The sequence below is a fragment of the Neoarthrinium moseri genome, assembly GCF_022829205.1.
Source record: "Neoarthrinium moseri strain CBS 164.80 chromosome Unknown scaffold30_Wmoseri_CBS_16480, whole genome shotgun sequence".
Lineage (NCBI taxonomy): Eukaryota > Fungi > Ascomycota > Sordariomycetes > Amphisphaeriales > Apiosporaceae > Neoarthrinium > Neoarthrinium moseri.
In genome coordinates, this window is record NW_026055144.1 from 54407 (window position 1) to 75900 (window position 21494).

General features: G+C 52.7%; 5 protein-coding genes across 5 annotated transcripts; 2 read left to right on the top strand and 3 right to left on the bottom strand.

The window, feature by feature from the left end:
* Nucleotides 1-636: 636 nt before the first annotated feature.
* JN550_007630 (uncharacterized protein) lies at nt 637-2005 on the bottom strand (the record flags this gene model as incomplete). Its single annotated transcript, XM_049319501.1, has 4 exons — nt 637-1118; nt 1196-1354; nt 1416-1674; nt 1739-2005. The coding sequence occupies 4 exons, from the start codon at nt 2003-2005 to the stop codon at nt 637-639; spliced, it is 1167 nt and encodes a 388-aa protein (XP_049170287.1).
* Nucleotides 2006-4255: 2250 nt separating this feature from the next.
* On the top strand, nt 4256-6766 carry JN550_007631 (uncharacterized protein; the record flags this gene model as incomplete). Its single annotated transcript, XM_049319503.1, has 1 exon — nt 4256-6766. The coding sequence occupies one exon, from the start codon at nt 4256-4258 to the stop codon at nt 6764-6766; it is 2511 nt and encodes an 836-aa protein (XP_049170288.1).
* A 1135-nt stretch (nt 6767-7901) lies between these two features.
* JN550_007632 (uncharacterized protein) lies at nt 7902-10742 on the top strand (the record flags this gene model as incomplete). The annotated part of the gene is made up of 1 exon (XM_049319504.1): nt 7902-10742. One exon carries the CDS (start codon nt 7902-7904, stop codon nt 10740-10742), a length of 2841 nt encoding a protein of 946 aa, XP_049170289.1.
* A 666-nt stretch (nt 10743-11408) lies between these two features.
* On the bottom strand, nt 11409-15670 carry JN550_007633 (uncharacterized protein; the record flags this gene model as incomplete). Its single annotated transcript, XM_049319505.1, has 12 exons — nt 11409-11439; nt 11497-11725; nt 11851-12254; nt 12407-12531; nt 12585-12987; nt 13201-13263; nt 13779-13844; nt 13899-14127; nt 14248-14614; nt 14669-14699; nt 14848-14966; nt 15038-15670. 12 exons carry the CDS (start codon nt 15668-15670, stop codon nt 11409-11411), a joined length of 2700 nt encoding a protein of 899 aa, XP_049170290.1.
* A 2115-nt stretch (nt 15671-17785) lies between these two features.
* Nucleotides 17786-21217, bottom strand: JN550_007634 (uncharacterized protein; the record flags this gene model as incomplete). Its single annotated transcript, XM_049319506.1, has 2 exons — nt 17786-21091; nt 21149-21217. The coding sequence occupies 2 exons, from the start codon at nt 21215-21217 to the stop codon at nt 17786-17788; spliced, it is 3375 nt and encodes a 1124-aa protein (XP_049170291.1).
* Between the last annotated feature and the right edge of the window lie 277 nt (nt 21218-21494).

The window sequence follows — 21494 nt, forward strand, 5'->3', positions numbered from 1 at the left end:
ATAGGCTGGCAAGCGACAGTCGGGGTGGCTTGCGATGGTGGACAAGTTGGATGTTGCCAGAGGTTGGTCAGATTGAATTTTTCACAAGCCAGATACAGATACCTAGGTACAGACCGACTCAGGCGCCGAGCGGTGACATAAGGCGGGCCGCCGCACACGATCAGCACCCCGGCTCCAGCCCGCCAATCCCCCAAAGCCCCCCGTCGTTCGCTTCCACCGCGACGGGTTCCGTCTCCAGCGGTCCATGCTGGGATTAATTCTCCGGTCAACCCAACTTATCAGGTCTGTCGGCGTTCCTGAATTGGCTCCGTTATCGAGCTGCACTGCTTCTAGGTTGGCAACATCTATGTCTCTCAACACACATATTATCTTGCCACTGTGCCGCTGTGCGGCCACGAGTTTGGAGACACATTCACGGACTCCTCAAATATTACCTAGGTACTTTGGGTCATTATTGGCCAGTAGCTAGTGTTAACCTTATTCTCGTCCCGTCTTCACGTTAACACCAACCTCCTCGAGGGATTACGATGGATTACAGAACACCCACTATGGCATTGAGACCTTTTCCCGTGAGACGATAGTTGTATTATAGATCAGGATTTCAAATTCAAGGCTACATCAACAACCCGAGTAAGTTCAGGCGCCTCCTGCGTTGTTGTATGCAAGGAGGTTGTTCGACGACAAGGCCAACCCCACGACACCTTCGTTTGCCAACGCCTGGATTCGCTCACAGAGGGCAATGGGATCACGCTCTCCCTCGAGCGCCAACAGGTACGCGCCCAGGCCAGTGACATGCGGCGTGGCCATGGATGTTCCGGAGATGATCCCGGTCGAGCCGTTGTTCCAGGTCGAGATGATGTCAACGCCAGGTGCGAAGATGTCAACACCGGGTCCCCAGTTAGAGAACGAAGCACGCTGATCGTTGGACTCAGTCGCTGCAACGGTGCAGACGCTCGGCTCGGATGCGGGCGATTGCAAGATGGCGAGAAGACCATCGTTACCTGCCGCAACAGCCAGGAACAGCCCAGCCTCAACTGCTGATGCTGCAGCATCGTTGACGGATTGCGAGAACAAACGCAAGCTCCCCAGTGACATGTTTGCCACAGCTTTCCCAATGCCTATCGGCTGTCAACATTTGAAATAGGAAGGAAAATCACCGATGGGTTATCGCTTGACTCTCAGGAGGACTACTTACGACCCTTGCTGGTTGCGTCGTCAACGGCCCATTGAATACCTGCGATTATCTGACTCAATGAACCAGAACCTTCAGAACTAAGGACCTTGACAGCGATCAGGTTGGTTTTCTTGGCTACACCGTATGTTGCTGAGCCAGTAGTTCCTGCGACATGTGTACCTGAAGGGAATGTCAGATCACGACCCTACAACTTAGCCCCTAGGTGAGAATGGGAACTTACCATGACCATGGCCGTCAACGTTTTCTTCGCCTTCAACGAAGTTGGCGCCCCACGTTGCCCGGCCTTCAAAGTCAGGGTGCTCAGTATAAATACCAGTATCGATGATATACGAGTAGGTTCCTTCTCCGGCTGATTCGTCGTAGATGTATTCTGTCGTTCCGGGTTCTACGTGAGAAATTCGGGCAAGCCCCCATGGGGCATCACTCTGAGTTACCAGAGCATTCAAAGAAACCTTGGCATCCGGCTCGATGTATGCAACCTGTTAAACCTAAGGTCAGCCAAAACGAAGCCGCCGTCTTTGTATATTGGCTCTGAAGTCTGACCTCACTCAGTTTCGAGATCGTTTCGATCAATCCGTTTGCTGCGGAGACATGATAGCCTTTGAAGTTGCCGAGCGTATAGCTGAACTTTGGGGCCAGTCCGCCAAGGATATCTGTCGCTGACTGGATACTGCTTAGGATACCATCACTAGTCGTCTCGGGCTTCAAGACAACGATAAACTCGCCCGGGATAGTCGTATCCTCCCTCGCCTCGAGGATAGGAGCCCCAAGAGCAATAGGAGCAGCAAGGATTAAGGAAAGCAACTTCATCTTGCTTCTAATTGGGATATGTATGAATTCTCCGAACAACCCAAGATAAGGAGAAACTGCCCAGAGAAAGCTTGTACCTGGGGCCGGCTACCATTCGCCTTTTATGAGCTTGCATCTACCCGCCTGCTCCAACCTCCACCCTTGCTGCCTGTATTGTGATATGCGCCTCAATTGCACATGTTGACCGACATCTCTCAACTTCGGCTCCGCTGATGGCACGATGCCTATCACGACCTCAATTCGGCAGAAGCCCTGTGGCCGGCCAAGCGCTAGTGGGCAATAACCGCAGAGTTGACAGCCGGGGCGGTCGCTCTTGAGGAGACGCCAAGACACAAGCTTAATCCTGAACCGTGGAGGGCGGCCGTCGATCCCTATGTTGGTTACCGCTTCGAGCGACAAACCTATTGATCGAGAGTCTGAGCTCTTGCCCTTTGCCGCGTTCCCCTCATTTGGACCCTGGCCAAGGATGCAAAACAACATGCAAGATTGCCATTCATTGCCCTTGGTGACTCGTGGGGTAACCGGGGTTCACTTGTCAGTCTGCAGCTGAGGGTTATGTTATCATTACGATGTTGTATGCATGCATTTCGCAACGTGAGCAGGCAACCAGGCTTCAGCACTGTCAGGAGCCTGGGATGGAATCGCACATGACAAAACGAGGGCTCTTTGGTCGCTGTAGGTGCGATTCGCATCGAAAGGGCCTCGTAATGAAACAGCCTAACACCATGTGAGGTATGTATCAGAAAAGGGACTAGATTACGAGCAGGTCTGTTGGGGGAACAACGAATGTCCCAAGCAACCGGCAAGGGAACTGGTCGTTGGTCAAGATGATGAGCAGATGCTGATCTCGCCCCACCTTTCGGTCCAAGTTAGGGAGCTATGATCCATAGAAGATCACTTGTCCTTCAACGGCGATTCGTCCTTTTTCTTGTTGATGCGATGTGATGTGATATGGTATATCCTTCATGCTTCTGGTGAGTCTACTGGTTGTAGCATTGGCTTGGCGGGTTGCCCATGGATGATCAGACTAGAGCCAACACATTTAGTCCCTCAAGAGGCTTTGGTCATCGCAACGTTCAATTGATACAGTTCACTTCATGAACTTATATTACACAAACGGAGGCTCGCCTCTCGGTGCCTCGAAGCTGGCCATCGGCAACGCGTAGAAATCAGTGCATCCCCGTGTCCCCGTGAGCTTCTTCAGGCCCAACGGACATTACCTATCGTAATCGTGTCTTACAGCGTGGGACATGGGGTTGGTTTCTTCTGAGTCAGCCTGCAAACCTCCAATGCCCAGAGTTGAGTCTGCCGAAGATTTTCATAGCTTCCATGGTCCGCGGTTCAGTCGGAGGAAGAAACCAATATCACAGAGGGAGCTCCCGCCCAGAGTGAAAGACGAGCTCGCAGCAGTGATGTTTCCCCGGGGTAGGTCCTTCCAAGCCACTTGGGGTGTCCTAGGCACAAGAGAGGATAGAGTTCCAGTCCTAGCAAAGAAGCTGTAACGTTTTTCAATTCGAAAGCTGCCGCTCACCGAAGTAGGCGCGAGCCAGGAGAATGCACCGTAGCCAAAGTCCGCCGTGGCTCCGGGCAGCCGGGCTCGTCACAAGGTCGGCACCGGAGGCGGGCAAGCTGTGACAGCGGGACGTAGGCAGCCCCTCGACCCGTGCACGAGACGCTAAGCCGCATTGGCCCAACTTCGCCCCACCAGTCAGGGCGTCGAAACGTCAGATGCGACATGGCAGGCAGCTCCAAGCGGACCCAACGCATTTCTGGTCAACTACAAAGAACATCTCAGCGACAAGACGACATCGTGGCAACCCGACGCTGGAAGCGCCACTCCAGTTCTGGTAACTTCTCTTCTGTGTTAAGGAAAACGCATCATTCGCTTGCCACTGCATCCTCGAGCAAACCGCTAGGCGGCCTGGCATTTCGCTGCCTGAACCACACATGTAACCACCCCCACCAACAACCTGGAACGCACCAACTTGTCATCTTTGTACTGACCAGATGTCCACAACCAGAGACTCATACAGACGAGTTCAAACGACGACAAATACCCATTACCGAGATACCAGCCACGTCATACTTTCAAGGCCACAGGAGCCTTATCACGGCGTTCAGACCATCTGTTCACACGTGAACCAGCGATTTACCCAAGTTCGGCCCCGCGCCATCTTCGAATAGACTACGACGACATTTCTCCTTCCATCTTACACCAATTCACCAGATATCGTGTTTCTATCAGCAGCTATGGACTCGCGGAACGCTCTCTTCGGCAGGGGACCTCGCGCCGGGCTGCCTGGTCGGCAAGTGCAAGGCGGAAACCCAGCGGGTTATAATCAGGCTCCCCCGCCGCCCCCTCGAGACTACGGCGGTCCCGGGGACTACAACTCACAAGGTGGCGGCTACGGCGCTCCATCGCCTGGATACGGTGCACCACCACCATCTCGCCAGCCGCAGAGAATGTCTGGTGGTGGCGGTGCTGGCTACGGCGGCGCCCCAAGTCGTGCTATCCCTCTCGGCATCGAGAAGCTACCCAACGGGCATGAATTCATTTTCCGCAATTTGTCGGCAGTATCGCCCAACGATTTTCAGTCACGCGATGGCGGTGATGTCTATGTCTTGTTACGAGGGCCGTCACTTCAGGGCGAATATGTCGTCACGGCTCGACCGCTTCCGGGCTTTCCGAGCGGGAGAATCAGTCTGGCGGAACATCAGAGATCGTGGTGCGGCATCGCGATGCAAGACCAGTTCACTGGAGAGGTGTACGACCCCTTTGCAAACAGCAAAAAGGCTTACCTAGGCACCCTCGACCTCGAGGTTGGCTTTGCACGGTCGAAGGTGACCGAGACTCCTTACGATCAGGATAAGCTCTCTGAAGAAATTGCCAAGCTTTTTGGAAACCAGATGTTCTCTCCCGGTCAAAGGTTCCTAATGGATGTGCAAAGCATTCCATTGGCTTTTACTGTCAAGACGGTCCAGCTTGTGGACTTAAGCATGGAAAAGGGAGGCACCTCGGACGCTCCCTCTACCAGCGACAGAAGCGCCCGGGGAATCCTTACCAACGTCACTACCATCAACTTCTTCAAAGACGCAAAGTCCCCAATCAAGCTGAAGGGGTCGGCAAGGAGACCGGCTACCAATGCCATTCTCCGACCTGACTTCAAGTTTGAGAATATGGGCATTGGAGGACTCGACGAGGAATTCTCCACTATCTTCCGAAGAGCGTTCTCCTCACGTCTTCTTCCTAGTGGCCTCGTCGACCAGATGGGTATTCCTCATGTGAAGGGCATGCTGCTCTTCGGCCCTCCAGGAACCGGAAAAACCTTGATTGCCAGGCAAATCGGAAAGATGCTCAATGCCCGGGAGCCTAAAATTATCAATGGCCCCGAGATCTTGAACAAGTTCGTTGGTCAGTCAGAGGAGAATGTTCGCAAGATGTTCGCAGATGCCGAAAAGGAATACAAGGAGAAGGGCGAAGAGAGTGGACTTCACATCATCATCTTTGACGAGTTGGACGCTGTCTGCAAACAGAGAGGCAGTGGAGGAGGTGGTGGCACTGGTGTTGGAGACAGTGTTGTCAACCAACTTCTGACCAAGCTAGACGGTGTTGAACAACTCAACAACATCCTGCTTATCGGTATGACCAACCGGAAAGATATGATTGACGATGCTTTACTTCGTCCTGGTCGTCTCGAGGTCCATGTTGAGATTTCGCTTCCTGATGAAAATGGCCGTCAACAGATCTTTAAAATCCACACGGCCAAGATGCGGGAAAACGGTCGCCTAGAAAGCAATGTCGACATCAGAGAACTTGCGGCCCGAACGAAGAACTTTTCTGGCGCCGAGATCAATGGCCTCGTCAAAGCCGCTTCTTCATATGCCTTCACCCGCCAGGTTAAGATTGGGGAGCTCTCTAATCCTCAGGTGAACTATGATGACATCAAAGTGGGACAAGAAGACTTCCTCCTCGCCCTGGAAGATGTTAAGCCGGCCTTTGGTGTTTCGGAAGAAGAGCTCGAGTCCGCGCTCCCTCTCGGCATCATTCCGTTCAGTCATCATATCAACCGAATACGTTCCGACGGTCAATTCTTTGCCAAACAGGTCGCCACCTCGGCGAACCAAAGGCTCTTCTCAGTACTTCTCCACGGCCCTAGGGGCTCAGGGAAAACGGCTTTGGCTGCTGATATTGGCATCAACTCTGGTTTCCCCTTCGTGAAACTAGCCAGTGCCAAGCACATGCTTGGAATGAGCGAGCAAGGCAAGATTGATTACCTACGGAAAGTCTTCAGCGATGCCTACAAATCCCCAACGAGTATTGTCATCCTTGATGGAATCGAGAAAATGATCGAATGGACACCGGTCGGACCGCGATTCCAGAGCGGTGTCATGACTGCAATTAGCGTCATGATGAAAGCGGAACCTCCCAAGGGACGACGCCTCCTCGTTCTGGGCACAACGTCTCGTCGCAGTATTTTCCAGCAACTTGACGTTCTTGAATTCGACCGTGAGCTGGCTGTTCCTGCCGTGAAGGATGTGACAGAGCTTAAAGCGCTGCTTGCAGCCAGAGGTTACCAGCAGCAGGATGTCAACGAGGCTGGGTACGAGGTTGAAACTCTTATCGGCTCAACTGAAGTCGGGCTTGGCGTTGCTCAGGTCCTGTCTGCCCTAGAAACGGCGGAGGCGAAGAGTGCTCAGGATGATCGACCCATTGGGCAAATTTTCGCTGGGGAGCTTTCAGAAATCATGACCACCATGTAAACTCTTACCGATATCAGATGGTGAGCATGGGGGATCTACCTCCATGCCCTTTAGAACTGGGGATAAATAAATAAATAAATTAGACTTGGTTCAAAATTACCTCACTGCATACTTATCAAGATCATGCCATTGTCAGGCTACCACTCTGGCCAGCTCCAGGTCCACCGGCGGCCTTGTTGATGGCAAAGAAATGATTACCCAATGCCTGAGGTGTTGCTGGTGAGGATGGCGCTTTTGGGCCTTGGGTTTTTTGTAGTCCGTTGATGACGGCAAGTAGGTACAAGAGCGGCCACAAATCCCCTAGAAGTCCGGGGTGCCCCACGATCTCTTTCAGGACAATCTTCCTTGACAGCCAGTGTATGTTCCGGAGCACTGATCCTGGTTCCGAACTTCATATGTACAGATGCTGTGATTGAAGCTCATAGGTCTTGGGGGCTTCCCTCGAAACGAAGAATTGGCCCTCGAATTGATACATATACCAAGCGCTTATCTCACAACTTAATGGAGGCTCAAGACCCTCTCTTATGTGGTCTCTGAAGGCTCGAGGGGGAAAAACACATTGGAGATCCAATCTCTGGAGTTCCCAAGTCCACCAACATATTCTAGGGTTATTGTCACATGGCATGATCAGTTTCTGCTGCTGCCGAGCTGTCATGTGCCCTCGGGCCGTCCCTTGAACCCAATTAGGTGACTTGCGTCATCTCTTGCGCCGCTGTACTGAATGGTTCGACGCGCAACTGTGACGAGAGGCGCGTTCTGCAGCGAAAGGCTACATTTATCGCCCGGACGGGCAAGGGTGAGTGGATCTGCACTCTGCAACCCTCAAATCACGAGATCGGACGTCGCTGCGAGAGTGGGCACGGGTGTGACAACTGTGCCGCTTTGCAGCATCTCGGGCCGCGTCGCGTTCTATGCGAGCCGGGCGCGGCAATTTGGTGGCGCTTAACGGTGCGCTTCTCTGGCTTGATTGGTTGTCTATGGAGAGGAGAGAGCCAACATGCATATATATCCCATTTGATTTTCTGGTTTCTACGGTATTTCTGGGTCCCTCTTCTCCGTTGTGTTCTAAAACTTCTAACCTCTGATCGCCGCTGCTGCAGCACGTGTGCTGGGGAGACCATACTTTCTGATTATCATGGCTCGATTTTCCGATATACCAGTTGAGCTTCTTCTACATGTTGTCCGTCTGCTGGGCACTTGGACGGATCTCACCGCTGTCTTGGCAGTGAACCGGTACACGAAAAAAGTCGTCCAACCTTTCATCCTCGACCAATTAGCCAACACAGACCTCCTCTCTGTGTACTTGTCTTGGCTGATTGATAATCAACATGCCGACGCCGTGCAAGCAGTTTTGGACTTTGGCGCAGACCCAAATGAAATCCTCAGCCAACTGAAAACACGATTGATACTTGACGAGGCTTTCACATCGTCATCGTCGCCGTCGCCGGTAATCACGTTGCATTATCGGCGAGCAGGCGGATTGGAAGCCTCATTGAAGGAGCCCGGTCATTGTCGAGAGAAAGACGATCCTGGTGAGGACGATCTTGGTGAAGTCTCCAACGGTGTTGCCGCCCCCGGAAAACCAGGACTTTCACGACCATGGAGGCTCCTTGAATATCTATCGTTTTATCGCGGCGCTGATTTTTCTCCTCTTCATCTTGCGGCTCAGAGAGGCAACGTTGAAATCGTCGCAAACCTTCTTGGCCGTGGTGCCGATGTGGAGTCCTTGTCCCTAGATACCCTAGGGAGTGCTGCTATGGCAATGAGAATCCTATTCCCTGGCTTGCAGCAAGGTCAGAACACAGCCGATCAAACACGACCATATGTATACTTCACTCCCCTATATATGGCTGCCATTTCGGCAAATATCTCCGCGGCAAAGTGTCTTTTGGCTTCAGGTGCATCGGCGAAAAGGTGCATCGTACCGAAGCACAATCTTTTGGTCTCTGGGTGGATGGTGCCCACGACAATAATACACCTGGCTGCCTTCGTTGGTTCCTCGGAACTGGTCAAATATGTGGTTGATAATCGATATGACAGTGGGATAAATTCGAACGACGAGTCCGGCCTCAGTCCGCTGGCATACGCCACCGTGAGCGGAAACTTAAGCACCGTGGGGCTATACCTGCTCCAAAAAGGGGCTAACCCGAACGTTACCACCTCTCTTAAGTGCAGTTTACTGCTTGAGACCTGCTGGCATGGGCGATTTGGTGACGCACTGCTGTTACTCGACTATGGGGTTGAGCTTGGGAAGTCACAAGATCTTATTGTGCCCGCTCTCCACGCATGCTGTAGGACGAATAATGGCCCGTTGAGGATGTCTAGTAAATGGCAGAGTGACATCCCAACATCATCTGACCGGCATCTCCGAGCTCAAGTTGTCAAAAGACTCGTGGAATCCGGTGCAGATGTCAATGAGCAGGTTCAGTTTCCTGGTCTGGGTCCCGATACAACGACCCCTGTACTGCTCGCAGCCGAATCCGGATTGGTAGATGTGGTTGCTGAACTGATTGCTGCTGGCGCCAACGTTTCAGTTCCGAACGCCATGCACCGCAATGCCTTACTGGCGGCTATGGGGGGACATCAGGACTTGCTGTCCAAATACGACACGATCTCCTACCTCCTCGAACAGGGTTGTGACGTTAACGAGAGAACTGCCTGGGGTGGAACGCCACTTCATTTACTTGGAACCATGAGCACAAGGAATTCACATAGCTATTGTGATCACTGTGAGGAGATGATCGGCCGAGAGCTCATCACACGGGGCACAGATATTCACGCCAGAACCACTCAGAGTCAACCAATAACCGTCTTTCAAGTATTTTGCAAACTCGGATCCTACACGCTGTGCAAGGTATTGGCAGACCTTGGTGCTGCAAATTCATTGAAACCTCAGGAGTTCAAAACCATCTTTCGGAAACTGGTACAGAGTCGCTCTGTTCACCGTACAGATACCGAGGCCATCAAAATGCTTGATCTCTTACTGAGCCTGGATCGAACCCGATCGATTTTGAAAGACGCTGATTGCTTTGACTTTGCAGTTTTCAGCGGAGACACGATAATTGCACAGATGCTGCTTGAAAGGAATTGTTCGCTGGAGTCAAACGGCACTCAAAACTACCACTTCGTGTCCAGGGCATGTCTAATCGGAGCGGTCGAGGTTGTGGCGCTGCTTCTCGACCGTGGTGAAGACGCCAATGAACCGCGGTCGCTCGACCTTCAAGGAAAAACCAGGTTCCAGACCCCTTTAGAATGCGCCATAAGGTACAGCCACGACCTGACTGGGTGCCTTCTCGAGCACCGGCAGAAGTCCTTCCAGCTGGTAAAGCTTCTTCTCGACCGCGGCGCGTTCCTTGGTGGTCATGACCTTGTTCGCGCCGTAGTAATGCAATGTATTGGGTCCGATTTGTGGGAAATACTAGACATGCTGTTAGAACGCTGTGACGTTGGGATACACTCAGAGAGCGATATCAGCGAATATCTGGCGGCTCTTTGTGATTCCAAAGAACGAAGATGTCAACCAGAACTGCTGCAAGTGTTCTTCAAGCATTTCCTGAGGGCACCACGGACACTCAAAGTCATGAATGCGAACTTTCGCAACCGCTACAATCAAACTCCCATTTCCTGGCTGCTTTGCAGGTACGAGCCCTTACACTTCTGTCCATACGAGGATTGCAACTGCGGTGAACGTCTGCTGGACTGTATCGTTGTTCTTATGTCAGGCGGACAACTATCATATGCGCGCTCGCAAGCAGCTGAAGTGGACGAGGTCCTCACGCAGTGGTGGGATGACTTGAAGGGGGCTGTTCGCGATGCTACTTTACAGATGGGAGGACGCGTCACTGGAACAAGTCCTGGCGGGCGGGGCCGAAGTACCAGGCATTGTATAGAATTCCTGATGGACAGGCTGGGTTTATCAAGCGCCGACATCAGGAACGTGTCGACCCGGGCCACGTTCCTCAATACAGTTCTATAGGTATTTCGTGACTACTTGGGGTGCTCACACAAAACTGGAGAAATTTTAAAGAATTGAAGTGCACAAACAAAATTATGCCAGGAAGGATATTGAACAAAGTTGAGTGTATCAAAGCCCTGGGTACGCCAAAGTGGTTGCCAGAGAGGAAAAAGACCATGCCATAATCTGCACGCAGTTCTCACTATAAAAGACGTCGGCTCTGATACCCTTACTGGGGGGAAAACGACTAACTAGGGGCTTTCGGACCGAGTCCTACATCTTGAGGTGCAGAAAATGCGGGCATTATAGAGTTGCATTTTCATTCTGACAAGTACAACCAGCGATTTATATACTACCGCATCGGTAAAAACTTCAGGAGCAGTAGACACAATGGTAATATACAAGTCATCTAAAATCAAGCTGACGTTGAACCGAAGCATATACTATCCCCCAATGTCTTCCATATCTTCTTTGTTTCAAATCTTGCATTTATTCCCAACCTCGACAGAGAGCACAGTGTCCTCTGATTTCTCGCCCTGAAGGAAGCCACGGAAACAGGGGCGATCTTTGCTTGCCTGCGTCTTCGGGTAGTTCAGCCAACTATATGGGTGACGAGGCTGTCCCTACGCCTTACTGGATGTACCCAAAAGGACCTAATTGAAGAGAACCTCGTCCAAATAAAACAATTCAGAAAGGCTTTCGTCCATATACTATCCAGCTGCAGAGTGGAAGTCAGTCTTGAAACCCCAATTTCACCAAGGCGTTAGAAGCTTACAAGGGATAGTAGGCCTTAAGGCTCAGATCACGGTACTGGGGCTTGACATTGGCCACCATGTCGTCGATCTCGAACTCCGATAATCCGTATCCCTGGAGCATCTTCCACGATATCCCTCGCAAGTTGTCCAACATCATCCTGCTATGGTAGTGCCCTGCCTTCTTCAGCTTCGGATGGGAGTGCCATGCGTTAATCGGTAGACCTAGCGTCATTTCCACAACGTCGACAACTGACTAATGTTAGCTGTCGTCTACAAGTAATTGACATCATCTAAGAGCTCGAATACCCTATGCGGAATTTGTACCGCGAAACCAAATGCTGCTTGTAATGGGGAAGGCTCTCATTTAGACTTACACCCTGCCTCTTCTAACCAGCGCTTGTAATGCTTGGACACGAGGATGTCCCTGCCCAATCTCGCGCTTCCTTCAATAGCCAGGTCCAGAAGTTGTTTTAAGGGGTTATGATCCAAAACCCTCGGACCCTTTGCCGATCGGAGCTCAGGTGAGCCGTCCTGGAACTCGATCCATCCCCCGGGATTGAGATTCTCGAAAGCAGACTTGATGACCCGTCGCGGGTCGTCAAAACAGGTATAGACATATCTTAAGTGGATATAGTCGAACTTATAGCTGTATAGCCACTCCTCTTCTGCATCTTCTTGGACAAAGTTGAGGTTTGGAAGCCCAGGTGTAGGCTGAATGAGTGTCAAGTCTGAGCCGATGACCGTTGATTGGGGATGTTGCTCCGCAAACTCGCTAGCCCTATGGTGATTGAATTAGTGGTATGTTCTCAAGAGTACAGCCGTTTCTATTTTGTGGGTTGTGAAACTTGGTAGCATGTAGTTCGTATTGCGGTTTCCGCGCTGGCTTGAACTAGTTCCCAATGGTCTAAGACCATCTAATAGCCAACTCACCATATACCCGTCCCCGTTGCAATGTCAAGCACATATCTTGGAGATGTGATAGGGGCGCATGACAACTGATCATCCATGAGAAGGATGGTCCCCGCATGTTGGAAGTCAAGGCGATCTTGCTCGGCCTATCAAAAAGTAAGCCACCTAACAGGGATCATGTACCCGTCGGACTACATACAGCATCGTTTGGCAGATAATAGCGATCTGGTTTATATCCCTGATACGTCCTTCCGTTCGAGTCTTGGATCGAACCCGGCGCGGCGATGGAATCCCCGCTCACATCATGGATCCCTGCTTCAGGATCTGGAAGGACGACTTGAGGTAGTGGAAGTGGCATTGTCGAAAGCCGCGAAGTTTGGGACCCTCCGTTTGTGCCAGTAAAGATGGCTGTGAGTTGCCGGTTAGATGGCACTTGGGCCGCATTGGGTGCCCCCTCAGCGACATGGCTATCTATTCCAGCATATGGAGCAGAGTTGGCCCTTCCATGAACATGTCGTAAACCGTGAATATGATCTGGCTGGATAGGCAGAGAGAACTGGGACTGGAGATAACTTCGCCAAAGCTTGCCCAGCTCATTTGGCCTGTTGCACATTAGCAAATGTTCCCTGCAAATATCTTTTAGAGAGGGGACTTACGAAGAAGACCTCGGCGCTAGGTTCCTGTCATCATCGGTCTGGTTGTGTGTGTGTGACATAGTATGTTAATTGGAGGTAGGTCGCTGATGCAGAGGCTTATGATGCGAGAATCCAGCATGACAGGCAAGAACCAATACCTAGTCAATAGCCACGACGCACCGTGCCTGGTTTCTGGGGGTTGAATCTGGCTGTGGGGTGACTCCTGTCGCGACAGGGGGCGAGCTGACCATTCAGGAGTCAAAGTTAGCCGCTCCAACTATGTCCAAGCCTCCTTTTACTTAATCCTTCACCTCGCTTCCAGACTGTCGGATATTTTGAGAGGCCACGTCCTCATGGATTTCGGCAGTTCACTGAAGGTGAAAAATTGGGGTTGGTCGTAAATAGAGACTTCTGGCATGACACAAAACAGACTATGCTACTCGCGGTCAAGAATACAAGTTGTGCACTCAACCTCCTCTTTTGAAGCTTTGACTAAACCCTGTGTACATCTCATAAAAAGAAGCAGCTCCGGTAACTCTACGCGTGACATTGACTGGCTATCAATCACAGGAAGCCTGCATACTAACCATAATCAACCTGCTCAGCTCAAGCTGCAATAGAGCGCGCGTAATTATTGTCAGGTTTTCAGAGTTTACATACCAGGCGATGCAAGTTGTTAAACCATATGTATGTCGAAAAGCTCTGCACCATGTGTTTAGGCCAATAACCCGTTCCCATTCGACCTAGCCTCACCTTACAACGTGGTCTTGCTGTCAATATCTACCGTTTCCCCATCATATGGCTTCCTTCCATACACGATATAGCTAAGCGGTGATGAGCGCTTGTGGCACGGCGGCAAGCGGGGTCGTCAAACTCACAACGGCCAGAATCCATGGATATCTGTGTTCTGGAACTCCTCCTTGCACTGAGCGACGAGCTGCTCAATCTCAAGCGGTGACAGCCCCTTGCTCTGAAGCATCTTCCACGTGATGCCGCGCGCGTTATCCGTAAGCATCCTGCGCATGTACATGCCGGCCCGCCGGAGCCTCTTGTTGGAGGGCCAGTCGTTGATGGGCCACGGGCGTTTGAACTCCGTAACGATCACAACTACCGAGTCGCACCGCGTCAGTTAGTCCACGGTCATTGGAGATCATTCCGTAGTTCCCGGAGAGAAAACCGAAGGGGGTCTTGGAGCCCGCTAGGGAGAGAGAATTGGCATTGACTTACACCCGGCCTCCTCGAGCCACTGCTTGTAGTACGGCGCCACAAGGATATTGCGGCCCTTGGCGGCCGCGCCCTCGATCATCAAGTCCCAAGTCCGCTTGATGGCGGTGCCGTCGGCGTCGAGGACGCGTGGGCAGGTATCGTGAAATTCGATCCAGCCCCCCGGGGCTAGACTCTCGAAGGCGTACTGGATCACCGTGCGCGGGTGGTCAAGGCATGAGTGCATCAGCCGCATGTGAATATAGTCGAAGTAACCCGGCGGGTATAGCCAGGGTTCCTCGACGTCCTCCTGCACAAAGGTGCAGTTGGCTGGTTTATTTTCCGGCTGGATCATGCTAATGTCGTTGCCGATGATGCTGGACTCAGGGTACTGTGTTTGGTATCAGCTGTGGTTGCCAAGTGTGGCGAGGTTGTGATATCTCACTTTCTGTGCGAACTCGATTGCCCAAATACCACTGTATTTTCGTTGTCAGTAAGCTTCATACTTCCCTCCTCCGCGAAGGCCGACCCCCATGATCTTGATTTTAGAGGCTACATTTGTTTGGATGCATTCATTTAGATTTAGAAACTTGTTTCTAAGAGATAGGCGCACCGTTTACTCACGTTCCGGTTCCAATATCCAACACATTCTTTGGCGGACCGGGCAGCGGCGCCCATGACAGCAGATCCCCCAGGAGGATGGTGAGGCCGGCATGCTGAAAATCTAGGCGGTCCTGTTCAGCCTACCACCATCAGGAGTAAGCGACCGAATGTTGCCACGTGTCATGCCTTCCAGAATGATAGATATGCTTACCGGATCGTTGGGCAGGAAATAACGGTCCTCACGATATCCTTGGTAGGTTCTCCCATTCAAATCGACAATCGAGCCAGCCTCGAGGACCGAGGAACCCGTGGAATCATGCAGGTCTGGCTCAGTATCAAGGAAAAAGTCGGACGGTATCAGGGAAACCGCGGGTCCATTAGCTAGCATGGTCTGGTTCCAAGTTACCTCACCAAAGCCTGTTCCCTGCTGTGATGGGAGCCTTTGAGATGAAAGCAATTGGGAAGGCCATAGTGGGACGGCATTGCTCGAACCATGTTGAGACTGACCCTGGTTGAGAAATCCGTGATAGTTGGAGTTGGGGTTCTTTGAATCATTCTCGGACTGGCTCTGACCAGAAAACTGCCCAGAGTAATTATAGTTTGCGTTGTGCGACATGGCCGAACTATCCCGCTCGGCGCTGCAATCCGAGGGGTCCTCTTCCTTCCGATCGGGGCGGGTTTCTCCCTTGCAGTTCGAAGGGGCCTCTTCTTTGCAGTTTGAGGAGACCTCTTCCTTGCAGTCTAAGAGAGTCTCCTCCTTTCGATCTGAGGGGGGTTCCCCTTTGCAGGATGAGGGAGATTCCTCTTTTCGGTCCGAGGAACTTTCCTCCTTGGGAAAAGACATGTCGAGGATCTTATTCATCCCTACTATATGCGAGTTGTGGGCGGTACGAGTCCGAGTTGCTGTTTGCTCGGCATCCCGAGGAGAGGGGTGCGGCACGGCCAGGCAGCGGGTCAGACATCGATGCGCCTGGCCACTCACGGGTCACAAGTAACCGCTCCGCATGGGACCCTTGTTGATAGAAAACCATCCATTCCGAACTGGCGGGCCGACAGCGGAATCATGGATTGCGGAGCGTGCCAATACTCTCTGCATTCAGGCAAGAAAGTCCAGTATCTCCTAGTAGACGGAAAGATGAGCCGCAGACTTAGCGCCGCCTATAACCTTGGAGCTTTAAAGGTTTATGTGAGGGAATAATCCAAGTAGGGAATTGCAGTATAAAGCAGACCCTTCGCGCACTAGGGCTTCATAGCGCCGACTTTATCTGTCGTGGCTTTTGCACCAGCTTTTAGCAGGTTATACCATTCTTAAGCATTCAGTTGCGCCCGACCCTAATATGCTATGTTGGTACTCCGTATATAGGCACTAAATAGCCAGGATCTGGCTCGGTCTTTCAATTATGGCTTCGTCGTCACGAACACATGTATGGACTTACACCCATGCAAGCAGTAACTTACTCAAGTGGAACGATTGAGTTAAGTGTCAATCGTTAGAACAGATGACTGGTGGTACCGAGCTGTATTGATCTGGCCCGATCTGACATGATTGAAGAAGAGAAAAATCCAAGGGCGTGTTCTCAGCGGTACCCAGGTAACGTTTCACATCGTGCCTTTTGGTCACACGCTCGGCATCCCAATACATCCGAAAAGCACGATGACAGTACAGTTTACCATATATTTTGCTTCCCTTACATAAGTGTTCTGATAATCAATTCCCCCATACGCCCGTTGACAGCCCCGCACCCGCTACATGGCTTCACGTTTATGTATAGGTCGTGCTCAGTTGATCTCAAGTATGCGGTCCTGAGCTCAATTCTGATCCGACTTCAGCTTGAAATTACTCAACCAGAAGCTACCGGTCATTGTCGCAGTTGTTCGATCCCAACCCAGGTTGTCCAGACTCTTCTGCTCTTCAACATTTTGGTACAGTTGCAACAACCATGGCATTGGGAGCTTATCATTTCGTCATCGCCGGCGGCGGCACAGCCGGGCTGGTCCTTGCCACCCGTCTATCCGAGGATTCTAGTCATTCTGTCCTTGTACTGGAGGCCGGCTCCGACCACAGCGACGATTTGCAGGCCAAACTCCCGCCTTATACTCGGCGCTCTTTGGGGGGGACGCTGATTGGAACTTTGCAAGCGAACCCAAGTACGTACCTACCATTCTTCGACAGGCCATCGCATTCAAGGTAACCTTGCGTTCTTTTCGTAGCCGAATCTCCTGGGAAGAGTAGCCAAATTGAATCAGGGCAGAGGCCTCGGCGGCTCAAGCACCGTGAACGGCCAGGTTTGGGCTCCATCTACTCAGGAAATCATCGACGAGTGGGAATCTCTTGGAAATCAGGGATGGAGCTGGCATTCACTTCGCAATGAATATGACCAGTCCAACACATTGCCAATGGTCCCTGAGTTCATCAAGTATACGCTGGGCGCGGATAGTTGGCAGACGACCAACAACACCGCTTCGGGTCCAATTCGAACCTCATATCCGCTACCGACGCATCCCATCAGAAAGGCATGGGCAGAGTCTTTTGAGCAAGTTGGGTACCCATGTGGCATCCGGCTATATCATGTGCCATGTTGCCGCGGGAGATCGGCGGCGTTGTTGAGTCGCACTTGAAAGTCCATGGCGTTAAAAGGGTCCGCGTCGTAGATTCGAGCATCGTTCCACTACTCCCTCCAGGGAACTCGCAGTCAACCGTATACGCTATCGCAGAGAAGGCAGTACGTCTGATCAAGATGGAATATGGCTTAGATTGATAGATCAAAGAATGAGGACTGCATAATACTATACCGTATTTTCGTAATTATAACCGTAATGACAGGGACCCTGTTTAGGCAAAATAACGAAAGGTAACACCAGTTTCCATACGTCCGCTTCAGCTTCGATCAAATCACATCACATGGTTCTATTCCTTGGACTCAAATCATATATGATTCTCTACTACTCTAGCATTGGTCTACTCCACATTTTCCAGCGCGAAGGACGGCGACCCGGGGACGGCGTTCTCGGCCATGGGGGGCAGCTCGGGCTTGTCAAGGCCCTCTGCGTCGCCGCCGACGACCTTGCCCTTCTTGCCGCCCTCCTCAACCTTGACGAGGTCGATGGCCTTGAGGCCGGCCGTCTTTTTGAGGCCGGGGATCATCTGGCGCAGGATGGCGAGCTCGTCAAAGGCCAGCTTGCGCTCCAGGACCTTGTCGGCGGGCTCGCCCGACTGGAGGCGGCGCTTGATGGCCTGCACGAAAGGCATGGCCTTCTTCATCTCGCCCATCTTGCCGATCCGGCCGTTGAGCTCCTTCTCGTTGCTGAAGGTCTTGGTGGTGGGGCTCCACTCCTCGCGCAGCAGGTCGATGTACTTCTCCTGCCACGCGGGGAACCGGTCGGTCATGAAGATGGTGAGCTTCTTGGGCTTCTTGAGGTCGAAGGAAATCTCCTTGCCCTTGGCCTTCTTCTTGGCCTGTGCTGCCTCGGCTGAGTTGATATTCGATGCCGTGTTGCGCACGTATTCACGTGCTGCAGAGAGGGTGGCATCTACGGCGGGCGCAGTGGGGAAGAGAGCATTCTGGATCGTCTCGGGCTTCTTGAGGACCTCGAGCCAGATGTACTCGGACCAATGGGGTGCAATGACGGTAAGAAGGAGGGCTTGCAACTCGATGTAACGGAGGGTAATATCCTTGTGCAGCTTGATGCCAGCAGAGTTGCAAGCTTCACGGTAGAAGTCACGGGCGTTTGTGAAATCGTACAGACCGGCCTTGAGCGCCAGCTTGTAGTCGGTAGCCTCGTAGTGTTTGTGCGCCTCAGCAACAAGGGCGTTCATCTCGTTATTGAACAAAGCATCCTGGAAGGAGTTGAGCTCGCCAGTGCGCAGCTCATCCTGATCCTTGACAACTTCTTCGCACCATTCGCGAAGGTTGAACAGGCGCAAGACGTTGTTATCTGCAACGTCTTCCTCAAAGTTGGCATCCGTGATACCGTCACCTGCATCAGCAAGGGCGATACGTGTAGCATCGGCACCGTACTTCTGAAGCATGTCATTGAGGGTCATGAAGTTGCCAGTTGACTTGCTCATCTTCTCTCCGTTGAGTGTCAAGTGGCCGTTGGCTCTGACACCCCTTGGCCAGTACTCCGGAGGGAAAAGTGCCAAGTGGATATAGAGGAAGAACGTCAGATGGTTAGGGATGAGATCCTTTCCAGACACACGGACATCCAGAGGGTAGAAGTACTCGAATTCGCGGCGCATGCCCTCGAGGGTCTCCTTGGAGATCTTTGAACCAGAGAGGACATCATCACCGATATCTCTTCTGCAGAAGATGTAGTCCCAGACCTCATCAGTCATCTGCTCGGCGCCAACGTTTCCGGTGCCCTTCTCGCGCCCGAAGATGTCTTTGTGGAGGATATGGGCAACGGTATAGTAGGCCATGTAGACTGTACTGTCACTCAAACTCTCCACCAAGAACTGGGGATCCCAGGGGAGCTTGGATCCGAGACCGTAGGTTCTTGCGCAAGCCCACTGGTTCAGCCAGTTGAGGACTCCTTCGAACTGGTTCCTGGTCTCGCTGAAGTATGTGTTCAAACCCTTGCCGTCCGCGTTGCCCACCCATTCGAGGGCGGTCTTCTTCCATGAATCCTCACCATAGTCGAGGTACCACTGGTCCATCAAGGCAACAATGCAGTCGTCTCCTGATCTGCTGACAACCTTGCGTTCAGGCTCCGAGTAGGCGAACGCTTCGCCAGCATCGATGAGCTCCTTTCGGACCTTCGGCTTGGCCGTCTCGACCTTTTCTCCACTGTACTTGCCAACCTTCAGGGTACCCTGGTAGAAACCCTCCTTGTAGGCGAGTTCCTTGGCCTCCTCCAACTGCTTGGTGTCCTTGGGAGAGGCAATCTTGAGTTGCTTCACCAAGGTAGGAGCGCAAAGGTCTCCGTAGGTGGGCGTGTCGATAATGGGGAATATTTCGAGCTCGGCCCACTCCTTCTTGATACCGTAGTAGTCGGCCTTCTTGGCGAGGTCGGTCACGGTAGCGAAGTCATCGGGGCTGTCGGAGGGGACCGAGGTCACGACTCCTGTACCCTTGGTGGGGAGAACTGTATCCATGGGGAGAACGCGGACACCCTCCTTGTGGAGGGACAAGGGCGCATTTACGAGAGACCCGACAAGGTCGGAGCCTTGGATCTCTGCCACCTTCTCAATCTTGCCTTCTTCAGCAAAGATGCCCTGGTATGCCATGTTGCGTGCGGCGCGGTCCGTGACCAGGTAATATTGGTTCTCCGACGCCTTGAAGATGCCGTAGGTGATCTTGGGGCCAACGAAACAGCAGGTCTGGCCGTACATGGTCTCCGGCCTTAGGGTTGCGGGGACCATGAAGACGCTGCCTCCGCTGGGGATCTTCTCCTTCAAGAGCTCTTCCGCCTTGGGTGCCCACTCAAGAACCTTCAACTTGAGAGCCGTGTACTCCTGCGGGCCGACGGCCTCACCCTCAGATCTGTCGTGGTCCATACAAGGCTGGCCGTCCTTGATGGAGTAGATGGTGTAACGCTTTCCGAACTTGATCTTCTTCAACTCCTTCAAGCGGTTCATCTGCCATCGAACGAAGGCGTCGTAGTAGGGGTTGGCATCAGTGGTCACCATGGATCTGCGCCAGTCGATACGAGCTCCAAAGTTGGTCAAGTCGCGCTGGCACAGAGGGGGGAAGAACTCGAGCCAGTACTGCGGGTCGGCAAAGAGATGAATCTCCTGGAGCGGGATGCCAATGGCCTGCATGATCTGGAACTGGTACTTCATCTTGACGGTCTTGGCGGCGGCCTTGCCCTTCTTTGCGGAGAACTTGGTCGGGTCCTCCTTGGCGGCCTTTGTCGGCGCTACAGGTTCCTCCTGAACGACGGGCTCGTCCTCCTTGTAGTTCTCGAAGTCGCGGCCAAACATCTTGACCTCGTTGACGAGCTTGTCGGCGCATGCCTTGATGGGCATACCGGTGCAGTGGAAGCCCATGGGGAAGAGGGTCCGCTTGCCCTGCATCCGGGCGTACCCAGCGCCGAACTCGATCTTGGAGACGGAGAAGGAGTGGCCGGCGTGCAGGGTGCCGTTCATGTAGGGGTAGGCCATGGTGCCAAAGAACTTGGGGTACTTCTCGCGCAGCTCGGCGGCGGATATGGAGTGGAGGGGGATCTCGGCGGTCGAGGGAGCATCGGGCTGGAAGACGCCATCCTCGTGCCATTTCTGCTGGTACTTCTTCTCGACAGCAATGAGGGTGTCTCGTTTCTCGGTCTGGGGGGAGTCAATTACACGTTTAGATGGAGAGACAGGGGTCGACGGGCAACTTACGCCTTTCAACTCCTTCGTCTTGGAGACGGTGAGGCCTTCGAGGGCCTTGGACACGGAGGTGGCAGCCATGATGGAAACCAGGAATCGGGTGTCGACCGAGGCGGAATATTCTGGGACAGAGCGCGGCGACGTGGGCTCGTCTTATAGATGCCGATGCACCCGCGCAAGACGACAAATGAGCGTGTGAGTCAAGGGACCCGGAGCCTCAGACGTGTTGTTTGGGCTGAGAGGCTGAGAGGCTGTGAGGCTGTCTCGACGCTCGACGCTCTGAGTCAACCAAAATTTGAAGCTCGACTGCGACTCAGACCACACACCAGACCAGGCGGCTGTTTCGCGGGGTCAAAAT